Source organism: Salmo salar, chromosome 02, assembly GCF_965601325.2.
Source record: "Salmo salar chromosome 02, fSalSal1, whole genome shotgun sequence".
Classification (NCBI taxonomy): domain Eukaryota; kingdom Metazoa; phylum Chordata; class Actinopteri; order Salmoniformes; family Salmonidae; genus Salmo; species Salmo salar.
The window spans coordinates 62,909,642-62,922,669 of record NC_138292.1 but is presented as its reverse complement, the minus strand read 5'-3'; the positions used below and the strand labels follow the sequence as shown (position 1 = coordinate 62,922,669).

Here is a 13,028-nt window from a genome sequence, read left to right as displayed (position 1 = left end):
GAAACAGGGAGTTGTGAATGTCAATACTAACGTAGTACCAACCATTACCAAAGTTGTACCAACCATTACCAACGTAGTACCAACCATTACCAAAGTAGTACCAACCATTACCAACGTAGTACCAACCATTACCACGTAGTACCAACCATTACCAAAGTAGTACCAACCATTACCAACGTAGTACCAACATTGTCTAAAAGAGAAGCAAACATCAGAATAATTTCCTATTGTGTTAATGCAATAGCTGTTATTCTCCTTATAGGTGCTTTTGAAGTAGTGATGTTTTGGTTTTAGGCACTTTTCACAATGCAGTCCTAGTCATTATAACATTGTGTTATACAGTATTAAAAGATCTCTGTTTTTGGGCTGAGATTATAGACTGTATATAATGATAAGATGCACTGAAAACATACGAAGACAGATTCACATATTATACTTATACTGGGGCGACTTGTAGCCTAGTTGTTAGAGCATTGGACTAGTAACCGAAAGGTTGCAAGATCAAATCCACGAGCTGACAAGGTAAAAAAAAATCTGTCGTTCTCCCCCTGAACAAGGCAGTTAACCCACTGTTCCTAGGCTGTCATTGAAAATAACAATTTGTTCTTAACTGACTTGCCTAGTAAATTAAGGTTTAAATAAAACACTTGTTTCTCTAATGTACATATTTTTATATTTAGTCCAAATGAAGATGTAAATAGAATGTACTTTTAGGGAATACGTTGTGGTTTCCAAAAAAGCACATCGATAATCTTCCTTTGTTGATTGACAAAAGTTTTCAGTATTATGCAGCCTATGTTTTTATTAGTATTTATAAGGCTGTGTTGATATGTGTTTTAATTTGTGTTTATAGGCCGTGTCACTCCACAAATGCTTAAACTCCCTATTCATATGTACTTTTTGTTGTCCCATACAGTAGATCTAGTTATACACATAAACCTTCAACCACAAAACCATAGCTCACTGTCCAGAGTGTTGATAGTACATACAGACTAGAAGACAACATGTACATTACATTACCATGTTAGTTTATTACCACGCTGGACATTACAGTGAACTTATAATAACAAACACAATCAGTAATCATCTGATTAGGAAAAACGCACCAATATGGTTCTTGGGCTATGTGTCATGTCTTGTGTCGTGTGTCATGTCATGTGTCATGTGTCATGTGTCATGTGGGGACTGTGTTTTTGTTTGGTTTGTTCTATTTGTTTATTTATTTGCTTTTCATTGTCTCTGCTTGATTGTCTCGGCAAGAAATCAAATACTGAGATTGTCCTCAGTGAAGATGAAACCTTGTAAATGTAAATGTGTGCAGGGACTTCAGGAGCCACAGTTGAATGAAGCCCTTTTCATTCCTTTAATATATTACGTTGAGTCTGTTTTGATTTCTTATTCTAGAGGTTATGAGTGAGAATGCATGTAATTCTCAAGAAAATGTGCAGACAAAAAGATAAACGCAACATGCAACAATTTGAAAGATTTTACTATAGGTGCAGTTCACATAAGGAAATCAGACAATTGAAATAAATTCATTAGGTCCTAATCCATGGATTCCACATGACTGGGCAGGGGTGCAGCCTTGGATGGAATAGGCCCACCCACCTGGCAGCCAGACCCACCCACTGGGGAGCCAGGCCCAGCCAATCAGAATGCGTTTTTCCCTACAAACGGGCTTTATTACAGACAGAAATACTTCTCAGCCTCTGGTGTGGTCTGCCAAATTCACTAAAACCACATTGGAAACAGCTTATGGTAAAGAAATTAACATTGAATTGTCTAGCAATGGCTCTTGTGAACATTTCCACAGTCAGCATGCCAATTGCACGCTCCCTCAAAACATCCGACATCTGTGGCAATGTGTTGTGTGACAAAACGGCTCATTTTAAAGTGGCCTCTTATTTTCCCCAGTACAAGATGCACCTGTGTAATGACCATAATGTTTAATCAGCTTGTTGATATGCCACACCTGTCAGGTGGATGGATTATCTTGGCAAAGGAGAAATGCTCACTAATAGGGATGTAAACACAACATTTGAGAGAAATAACCTTTTTGTGCATATGGAACACTTCTGGGATTTTATTTCTGCTCATGAAACATGGGACCAACACTTTACATGTTGCGTTAATATTTTTGTTCAGTGTAGTTACATTGTAACAGAATGTCAGCAAAAGTTTTCAGTTGTTCCACAATGTTACATGTTTCTGAAGGTCACAGTGCAATGACTCATTGACAAGTACTGAAGTTGAACTGCTAAACCACTGCATTTGTTGAATTCTACGATATTTGATGATAAATCTAGATGTGTAACATGAGTGACCCTCATTAGAGATGTATTGTGGTTTTAATGAAGATACAAAACACATTCAAATAAAATTCTACAAAATTTACTGAAGATAGAAATGGATGGGGTGGGGGCTTAGGGATCAGGGTTGGGGTCAATTCATTTTCAATTCAGTCAATTCAGTAAAACTGAAATTCCAATAGCAATTCAAATTTACCTCATTGCCTCCTATGAGAAACAATTGGAATTGGAATTTCAGTTTACTTCCTGAATTGACTGAATTGATCTGGATTTCACCCCAACCCTGGTAGGGTTTGGTGTGGGGGAGAGGGGCAGGGGTGTAGGTGGCGCTGAGGAGAAACAGAAGCATCATTCTGGATGCTTTCAGTGTCCTCAGTGGGTGACTTCAGCATTGAGGCGGTCAACCAAGTGAATGTGCTCCTTCTTGGAAGCCACTTTAGCCTGAAAAACAGACAAGTAGACAATAGAGAAAAATATTTTAAAGACAACCATTAACACTGGATATTAGTATAACAATAGTTAATAAATGATAACATATTACAGTACAAAAGACTATATAAGTATTACTGACAGGCTTCCTGTTCTTTCTTGTAAACAATCTCCGAAGAGCTGAGACGAATCCACCCCTTGTTTTCTTCTGATTGGCAACAGCAGTGGATGAAACAATGTGGCCATCAGCGGTAGAGGTAGACATTTTCTCAGCAGAGTGCTCCAGGCTGGTAGCAATAGCATCAACTTCATGGACCGAAGCATTGCAACTCTCGGTTGAAAACATAGAAATAGTGATGACTAGTCTACTTGTCTTGGTTGAGACATCAGCCACATGGACCTCAGGTTGGTTGGAGTCTCTCAGTGTGGAATCATCACGATCCTTCACTCTAGCATCACTGCTGGACAGCTCCTGAGACACTAGGCCTGCAGCAGACTGGATCAGGTCACTCTCCACGATGGCAACACTGGTGGACAGCTCCTGAGACACTAGGCCTGCAGCAGACTGGATCAGGTCACTCTCCACGATGGCAACACTGGTGGACAGAACCTGAGACACTACGCCTGCAGCAGACTGGATCAGGTCATTCTCCACGATGGAAACACTGGTGGACAGAACCTGAGACACTAGGCCTGCAGCAGACTGGATCCGGTCATTCTCCACGATGGTAACACTGGTGGACAGAACCAGAGACACTAGGCCTGCAGCAGACTGGATCAGGTCATTCTCCACGATGGCAACACTGGTGGACAGAACCTGAGACACTATGCCTGCAGCAGACTGGATCCGGTCATTCTCCACGATGGAAACACTGGTGGACAGAACCTGAGACACTAGGCCTGCAGCAGACTGGATCCGGTCATTCTCCACGATGGTAACACTGGTGGACAGAACCAGAGACACTAGGCCTGCAGCAGACTGGATCCGGTCATTCTCCACGATGGTAACACTGGTGGACAGAACCTGAGACACTAGGCCTGCAGCAGACTGGATCAGGTCATTCTCCACGATGGCAACACTGGTGGAGAGAACCTGAGACACTAGGCCTGCAGTAGATTGGATCAGGTCATTCTCCACGATGGCAACACTGGTGGACAGATCCTGAGACACTAGGCCTGCAGTAGATTGGATCAGGTTGTCTTCCTCGATGGAAACACTGGTGGACAGAACCTGAGGAGTCTGCAGGAGTGTCAGTGGCTCCCACTCATCCAGGAAGAAGCTCTCGACAGAGGGGAAGCTTCTTCCTTTCAGAGCTGCGGGAATGTAGGGGGTGTACCCAACAGTCCAGAGCAGAGAGCTGTCGATGGCATTCGCGTAGTGGTACTTGTCACCAAGTTCCTCTGCAAAGCTCTGACGGAACTTCTGACTCTCTGACTCTGGACCGCCAAGGGCGTTGAGCTGGGTCACCATTGACATCCACCCTGAAAGAAACACCAACACAGGGTTAACAAAACTGATTTCAGCATTACAAGCAAGAGATATTCTTCATTGAATTCTTCATATTCTTCATGCATCCCAATAACATCTTATTTCTCCTGAAGTGTGCACTCATTCAATACTTTCAACAAATCTAAAATCATTGGCTGGTACCATATTAACCATATTTAATATACCAGTCATTTCCTTTCAAATCAGTGAAGGGAAGTGAACAAGTGCACATTTTTGGTGTAAGGAGAGATACTTGGGACATATAGTATTTTCATTGGCCTAAGTAACACCATAGTCAGCTGGAAAATCTCATTTTGCATGGTTACATTGTTTGGTAACTAACAACAAACGACTAAAGCCATATCTTCTACGTTTTTTATTTTCTTTCCACTAACAATCACACATTTAATTAATCTTTGTATTTAAAGACGGAAATGTATGTTATTGTTCTTACCTGAATTGACTTCGTTGTCCTTAATGGAACAATGTCTGTCTTCAGGGAAGATGAATGAAAAGCTCGCCATAATAATGCTGTCTCTCTCGTTGTTTGTCGATCAAGAACTGAAGATTTTTTGAGAGTTCTGAACATATCTCTTGGGTTCTGGAGTTCCATGTGAAGCGTCGGCATTGTGACCCTCTCGGTCGCATAGAGATGGATACGTCATAACACATTGTTTAGAACCGGAATGGAATTGTAATTCGCTTTACCACAAGCTCTAGCCATAAACCAAATGTAAACATCTTTAATTTCTTCTTTTTTATTAGTTGTAAAATATCGAGTAAGCTAGTGTCATAACACCAAAACAACGTTTATGCATTACTGCAAAGAGACCGTGCGTAAAAGCGCGGGACGTGCGCACTGTCACAGAAATGAGTGCCCTCAGCCCTGCACTTTTCCACACCTGGGCAGTGTAGGCGTACCCGCGCCTATAGTCATTTTTCCCTATCTTTCCAGTTCACTGCCTTGCACACAAACTTGCACACATTCACATTTTTTTTTACCATATTCGACTTTTGAGTGAAATATAGCCCTCTGAAAAGGATGCTATGAATAGAGAACTTAAAGAACTGTACAGGCAGTCTTCTATTACAGTAAAGGACTCTGGCTATAGGCATTATATGTTGGTTAGACAAACAGAAGGACAATTTGATATATTCTTGAGGCCTATTGTCTGTTTTTTATCAAACAAAATTGACAATAGCTCAGAAAATAATAGTATTTTAGACAAGGATCAATACTTTTTGCCAATGCAATGGTATATGACTGATGCTCCACACACGTGTAGTAGAGTATTTGTTCAGGTAACATTGTACTGTGATATATATGAACATTACAGAGGCTGTAGTATGGAGCCAGTCCTTTTTCCCGAGTTGTCCGCTCACTGCTGATGATGTAACAGAGCATCAGTATGGTAGCCTGCACAAAATTTTAGTTTTCAAGTTTTAATTTCAATACCATGACTCAGTCATGTCTCAAAGGAGATCCCCGCAATAAGCAAGCAGAACAATCCAGAAGAACCAGACTGATAATCAACCACCACCCCCAAACAAACCCCCCAGAAACCCAGATGTAGCCACCGATCGGCCCAAATCCACCTGCCAAGAATCCCTCTTCAGCGGCACCCCGTTCAACCTAGACTGTCTTCTGAGACACTGTGAGAGTGACTGTGAGAGTGATACTGTGGAAATCACTCAGTGCTGATTGCAGATGACAAGCAGTTTGTAGTTGCATGTATACATTCTTTTATTGAGTTCTGCAATAGAAACAGGGAGTTGTGAATGTCAATACTAAAGTTGTACCAACCATTACCAAAGTAGTACCAACCATTACCAACGTAGTACCAACCATTACCACGTAGTACCAACCATTACCAACGTAGTACCAACCATTACCAAAGTAGTACCAACCATTACCAACGTAGTACCAACATTGTCTAAAAGAGAAGCAAACATCAGAATAATTTCCTATTGTGTTAATGCAATAGCTGTTATTCTCCCTATAGGTGCTTTTGAAGTAGTGATGTTTTGGTTTTAGGCACTTTTCACAATGCAGTCCTAGTCATTATAACATTGTGTTATACAGTATTAAAAGATCTCTGTTTTTGGGCTGAGATTATATACTGTATATAATGATAAGATGCACTGAAAACATACGAAGACAGATTCACATATTATACTTATACTGGGGCGACTTGTAGCCTAGTTGTTAGAGCATTGGACTAGTAACCGAAAGGTTGCAAGATCAAATCCACGAGCTGACAAGGTAAAAAAAAAATCTGTCGTTCTCCCCCTGAACAAGGCAGTTAACCCACTGTTCCAAGGCCGTCATTGAAAATAACATTTTGTTCTTAACTGACTTGCCTAGTAAATTAAGGTTTAAATAAAACACTTGTTTCTCTAATGTACATATTTTTATATTTAGTCCAAATGAAGATGTAAATAGAATGTACTTTTAGGGAATAAGTTGTGGTTTCCAAAAAACCACATTGTCAATCTTCCTTTGTTGATTGACAAAAGTTTTCAGTATTATTCAGCCTATGTTTTTATTAGTATTTATAAGGCTGTGTTGATATGTGTTTTAATTTGTGTTTATAGGCCGTGTCACTCTACAAATGCTTAAACTCCCTATTCATATGTACTTTTTGTTGTCCCATACAGTAGATCTAGTTATACACATAAACCTTCAACCACAAAACCATAGCTCACTGTCCAGAGTGTTGATAGTACATACAGACTAGTAGACAACATGTACATTACATTACCATGTTAGTTTATTACCACGCTGGACATTACAGTGAACTTATAATAACAAACACAATCAGTAATCATCTGATTAGGAAAAACGCACCAATATGGTTCTTGGGCTATGTGTCATGTCTTGTGTCGTGTGTCATGTCATGTGTCATGTGTCATGTGTCATGTGGGGACTGTGTTTTTGTTTGGTTTGTTCTATTTGTTTATTTATTTGCTTTTCATTGTCTCTGCTTGATTGTCTCGGCAAAAATCAAATACTGAGATTGTCCTCAGTGAAGATGAAACCTTGTAAATGTAAATGTGTGCAGGGACTTCAGGAGCCACAGTTGAATAAAGCCCTTTTCATTCCTTTAATATATTACGTTGAGTCTGTTTTGATTTCTTATTCTAGAGGTTATGAGTGAGAATGCATGTAATTCTCAAGAAAATGTGCAGACAGAAATATAAACACAACATGCAACAATTTGAAAGATTTTACTATAGGTGCAGTTCACATAGGGAAATCAGACAATTGAAATAAATTCATTAGGTCCATGGATTTCACATGACTGGGCAGGGGTGTAGCCATGGGTGGGCCTTGGATGGAATAGGCCCACCCACCTGGCAGCCAGACCCACCCACTGGGGGAGCCAGGCCCAGCCAATCAGAATGCGTTTTTCCCTACAAACGGGCTTTATTAGAGACAGAAATACTCCTCAGCCCCTGGTGTGGTCTGCCAAATTCGCTAAAACCACATTGGAAACAGCTTATGGTAAAGAAATGAACATTGAATTCTCTAGCAACAGCTCTGGTGAACATTTCCGCAGTCAGCATGCCAATTGCACGCTCCCTCAAAACTTCCAACATCTGTGGCATTGTGTTGTGTGACAAAACGGCTCATTTTAAAGTGGCCTCTTATTTTCCCCAGTACAAGATGCACCTGTGTAATGACCATAATGTTTAATCAGCTTGTTGATATGCCACACCCAGGGGCGGAAATCCCGGGGGGGACGGGGGGGACACGACCCTCTCATCCTGGGAAAAATATGATTTGTCCCCCCCAATATATCACTGAAACATAACTATGTAATTTAAATAATATTAATAATACGCAATGAAAGCAATTGTGCTGATTATAGACACTTAATAGCGCGTTTTTAAGTTTCAAAAGATTGCGACCCCCCCCGCCCTTTGCCTCACAATGGTTTGATCCACTGCCAGTTCCTTAGCTTGCTACGTAACTGCCGTGAGGTTCATCCAGTCAATCGCGCACAGACACACACTAGCTGAATATGCAGAGCTAGCGTGCAAATATTAACTATTAAGCTAGCTAGTACCTATTCCATTTATGTGGCGTCGTCAAAGATGGAATCAGCATGCAGATGATGTAAGTTAGTGCTTCAATGTCCCTGTGATAAGGTTAGCGATAAACTGAAGTCCAAACTGAACAGAACTACACTCTCATCTACCATTGTCTTAAATATATTTAATGGTCTCGTTGCAAAAGCTACATTGTCGCAAGGGAACTTTTATTTATTTATTTATTTTATTTCACCTTTATTTAACCCGGGTAGCAAAGATTATAGCAAACACCACTGAAACTGAATTGGTGCTCGCTAGCTTTGCAAATTCAGCTATTGTTGGAAGCCAGGCAATATGAAACAAACTATTAAAATTACAAATGGTTGCAGCATATGTTGTGTAAATGGTGAACTCATACAGCTGTCAACTCTTGTCATTTTAATCCGTTTCACATTTGCTAGCTACCTTTTAGATCGAAGCCCATATAGAATGATTGAAGATGATAGAAGCCCATCTCCTACTGTAAATAACCTACACACTGTGTGTGTAGCCAGCCAGGTAGAAAAATGGCAGAAAAATAAAAGACGGACATCAGAGTATTTTTCAATACACCAAAACGCATAGTAAGAACCCTAGTAGCCTAATATCCCAAAGACTAGTTGATAAAATGTTCATAAGAAAGAAATGAAATTCTAATGGAAATGTTTCACAATGATGTCATTAGGCAGAGCAGGCAACAGATGGCACACAGACAGCAGAGTTGGGGACAGATATGCAGGGACAGACTGGCAGAGACAGGGAGTCTCAGGTAAGTTTGTTGAGTCTTTGTTTGGCAACATTATGAAAGGTTCTCAATTTTTTTGACTTGTGAAATAGGAACATAATTGGAAAATGCCATGGATACCCCCACTCTCAACTTAAACTGGTGACTGAACTAAGATTTGTTAAAGGCAATGGTATTGCTGTTGTGATTAGTTGTGTAGTTTTGGGTACCGGTAGTTAGGAGTACGGCAAACACCTTATTTCTTTGGTTCCTCAATATACATTTACCATATTACAATGTAGGCTATGTGTTACAGCACTACTTTTGGTGACCCCCTCAGGAATTGCTCTTGAGAAAATTTCATGTAATTGTCCCCTCCAAAGTGGAAATCAGATTTTCGCCCCTGGCCACACCTGTCAGGTGGATGGATTATCTTGGCAAAGGAGAAATGCTCAATAATAGGGATGTAAACACAACATTTGAGAGAAATAACCTTTTTGTGCTAATGGAACACTTCTGGGATTTTATTTCAGCTCATGAAACATGGGACCAACACTTTACATGTTGCGTTAATATTTTTGTTCAGTGTAGTTACATTGTAACAGAATGTCAGCAAAAGTTTTCAATTGTTCCACAATGTTACATGTTTCTGAAGGTCACAGTGCAATGACTCATTGACAAGTACTGAAGTTGAACTGCTAAACCACTGCATTTGTTGAATTCTACGATATTTGATGATAAATCTAGATGTGTAACATGAGTGACCCTCATTAGAGATGTATTGTGGTTTTAATGAAGATACAAAACACATTCAAATAAAATTCTACAAAATTTACTGAAGATAGAAATGGATGGGGTGGGGGCTTAGGGATCAGGGTTGGGGTCAATTCATTTTCAATTCAGTCAATTCAGTAAATAAACTGAAATTCCAATAGCAATTCAAATTTACCTCATTGCCTCCTATGAGAAACAATTGGAATTGGAATTTCAGTTTACTTCCTGAATTGACTGAATTGATCTGGATTTCACCCCAACCCTGGTAGGGTTTGGTGTGGGGGAGAGGGGCAGGGGTGTAGGTGGCGCTGAGGAGAAACAGAAGCATCATTCTGGATGCTTTCAGCAATGAGTGAGTGTCCTCAGTGGGTGACTTCAGCATTGAGGCGGTCAACCAAGTGAATGTGCTCCTTCTTGGAAGCCACTTTAGCCTGAAAAACAGACAAGTAGACAATAGAGAAAAATATTTTAAAAAATATTTTAAAATATTAACACTGGATATTAGTATAACAATAGTTAATAAATGATAACATATTACAGTACAAAAAACTATATAAGTATTACTGACAGGCTTCCTGTTCTTTCTTGTAAACAATCTCCGAAGAGCTGAGATGAATCCACCCCTTGTTTTCTTCTGATTGGCAACAGCAGTGGATGAAACAATGTGGCCATCAGCGGTAGAGGTAGACATTTTCTCAGCAGAGTGCTCCAGGCTGGTAGCAATAGCATCAACTTCATGGACCGAAGCATTGCAACTCTCGGTTGAAAACATAGAAATAGTGATGACTAGTCTACTTCTCTTGGTTGAGACATCAGCCACATGGACCTCAGGTTGGTTGGAGTCTCTCAGTGTGGAATCATCACGATCCTTCACTCTAGCATCACTGCTGGACAGCTCCTGAGACACTAGGCCTGCAGCAGACTGGATCAGGTCACTCTCCACGATGGCAACACTGGTGGACAGAACCTGAGACACTACGCCTGCAGCAGACTGGATCAGGTCATTCTCCACGATGGAAACACTGGTGGACAGAACCTGAGACACTAGGCCTGCAGCAGACTGGATCCGGTCATTCTCCACAATGGAAACACTGGTGGACAGAACCTGAGACACTAGGCCTGCAGCAGACTGGATCAGGTCACTCTCCACGATAGCAACACTGGTGGACAGAACCTGAGACACTAGGCCTGCAGCAGACTGGATCAGGTCATTCTCCACGATAGCAACACTGGTGGACAGAACCTGAGACACTAGGCCTGCAGCAGACTGGATCAGGTTGTCTTCCTCGATGGAAACACTGGTGGACAGAACCTGAGGAGTCTGCAGGAGTGTCAGTGGCTCCCACTCATCCAGGAAGAAGCTCTCGACAGAGGGGAAGCTTCTTCCTTTCAGAGCTGCGGGAATGTAGGGGGTGTACCCAACAGTCCAGAGCAGAGAGCTGTCGATGGCATTCGCGTAGTGGTACTTGTCACCAAGTTCCTCTGCAAAGCTCTGACGGAACTTCTGACTCTCTGACTCTGGACCGCCAAGGGCGTTGAGCTGGGTCACCATTGACATCCACCCTGAAAGAAACACCAACACAGGGTTAACAAAACTGATTTCAGCATTACAAGCAAGAGATATTCTTCATTGCATTCTTCATATTCTTCATGCATCCCAATAACATCTTATTTCTCCTGAAGTGTGCACTCATTCAATACTTTCAACAAATCTAAAATCATTGGCTGGTACCATATTAACCATATTTAATATACCAGTCATTTCCTTTCAAATCAGTGAAGGGAAGTGAACAAGTGCACATTTTTGGTGTAAGGAGAGATACTTGGGACATATAGTATTTTCATTGGCCTAAGTAACACCATAGTCAGCTGGAAAATCTCATTTTGCATGGTTACATTGTTTGGTAACTAACAACAAACGCCTAAAGCCATATCTTCTACGTTTTTTATTTTCTTTCCACTAACAATCACACATTTAATTAATCTTTGTATTTAAAGACGGAAATGTATGTTATTGTTCTTACCTGAATTGACTTCGTTGTCCTTAATGGAACAATGTCTGTCTTCAGGGAAGATGAATGAAAAGCTCGCCATAATAATGCTGTCTCTCTCGTTGTTTGTCGATCAAGAACTGAAGATTTTTTGAGAGTTCTGAACATATCTCTTGGGTTCTGGAGTTCCATGTGAAGCGTCGGCATTGTGACCCTCTCGGTCGCATAGAGATGGATACGTCATAACACATTGTTTAGAACCGGAATGGAATTGTAATTCGCTTTACCACAAGCTCTAGCCATAAACCAAATGTAAACATCTTTAATTTCTTCTTTTTTATTAGTTGTAAAATATCGAGTAAGCTAGTGTCATAACACCAAAACAACGTTTATGCATTACTGCAAAGAGACCGTGCGTAAAAGCGCGGGACGTGCGCACTGTCACAGAAATGAGTGCCCTCAGCCCTGCACTTTTCCACACCTGGGCAGTGTAGGCGTACCCGCGCCTATAGTCATTTTTCCCTATCTTTCCAGTTCACTGCCTTGCACACAAACTTGCACACATTCACATTTTTTTTTACCATATTCGACTTTTGAGTGAAATATAGCCCTCTGAAAAGGATGCTATGAATAGAGAACTTAAAGAACTGTACAGGCAGTCTTCTATTACAGTAAAGGACTCTGGCTATAGGCATTATATGTTGGTTAGACAAACAGAAGGACAATTTGATATATTCTTGAGGCCTATTGTCTGTTTTTTATCAAACAAAATTGACAATAGCTCAGAAAATAATAGTATTTTAGACAAGGATCAATACTTTTTGCCAATGCAATGGTATATGACTGATGCTCCACACACGTGTAGTAGAGTATTTGTTCAGGTAACATTGTACTGTGATATATATGAACATTACAGAGGCTGTAGTATGGAGCCAGTCCTTTTTCCCGAGTTGTCCGCTCACTGCTGATGATGTAACAGAGCATCAGTATGGTAGCCTGCACAAAATTTTAGTTTTCAAGTTTTAATTTCAATACCATGACTCAGTCATGTCTCAAAGGAGATCCCCGCAATAAGCAAGCAGAACAATCCAGAAGAACCAGACTGATAATCAACCACCACCCCCAAACAAACCCCCCAGAAACCCAGATGTAGCCACCGATCGGCCCAAATCCACCTGCCAAGAATCCCTCTTCAGCGGCACCCCGTTCAACCTAGACTGTCTTCTGAGACACTGTGA

General features: G+C 40.9%; 2 protein-coding genes across 2 annotated transcripts; both read right to left on the bottom strand.

Annotated features, from left to right (window-relative positions):
- Window positions 1-2,280: 2,280 nt before the first annotated feature.
- Window positions 2,281-5,107, bottom strand: LOC145862302 (uncharacterized). Its single transcript, XM_082965770.1, has 3 exons — window positions 4,682-5,107; window positions 2,881-4,220; window positions 2,281-2,750 (listed from the first exon to the last, which is right to left on the bottom strand). Exons 1-3 carry the CDS (start codon window positions 4,749-4,751, stop codon window positions 2,682-2,684), a joined length of 1,479 nt encoding a protein of 492 aa, XP_082821896.1. The 5' UTR covers window positions 4,752-5,107; the 3' UTR covers window positions 2,281-2,681.
- Window positions 5,108-9,539: 4,432 nt separating this feature from the next.
- On the bottom strand, window positions 9,540-12,249 carry LOC145862301 (uncharacterized). The gene is made up of 3 exons (XM_082965765.1): window positions 11,824-12,249; window positions 10,368-11,362; window positions 9,540-10,230 (listed from the first exon to the last, which is right to left on the bottom strand). The coding sequence occupies exons 1-3, from the start codon at window positions 11,891-11,893 to the stop codon at window positions 10,162-10,164; spliced, it is 1,134 nt and encodes a 377-aa protein (XP_082821891.1). The 5' UTR covers window positions 11,894-12,249; the 3' UTR covers window positions 9,540-10,161.
- Between the last annotated feature and the right edge of the window lie 779 nt (window positions 12,250-13,028).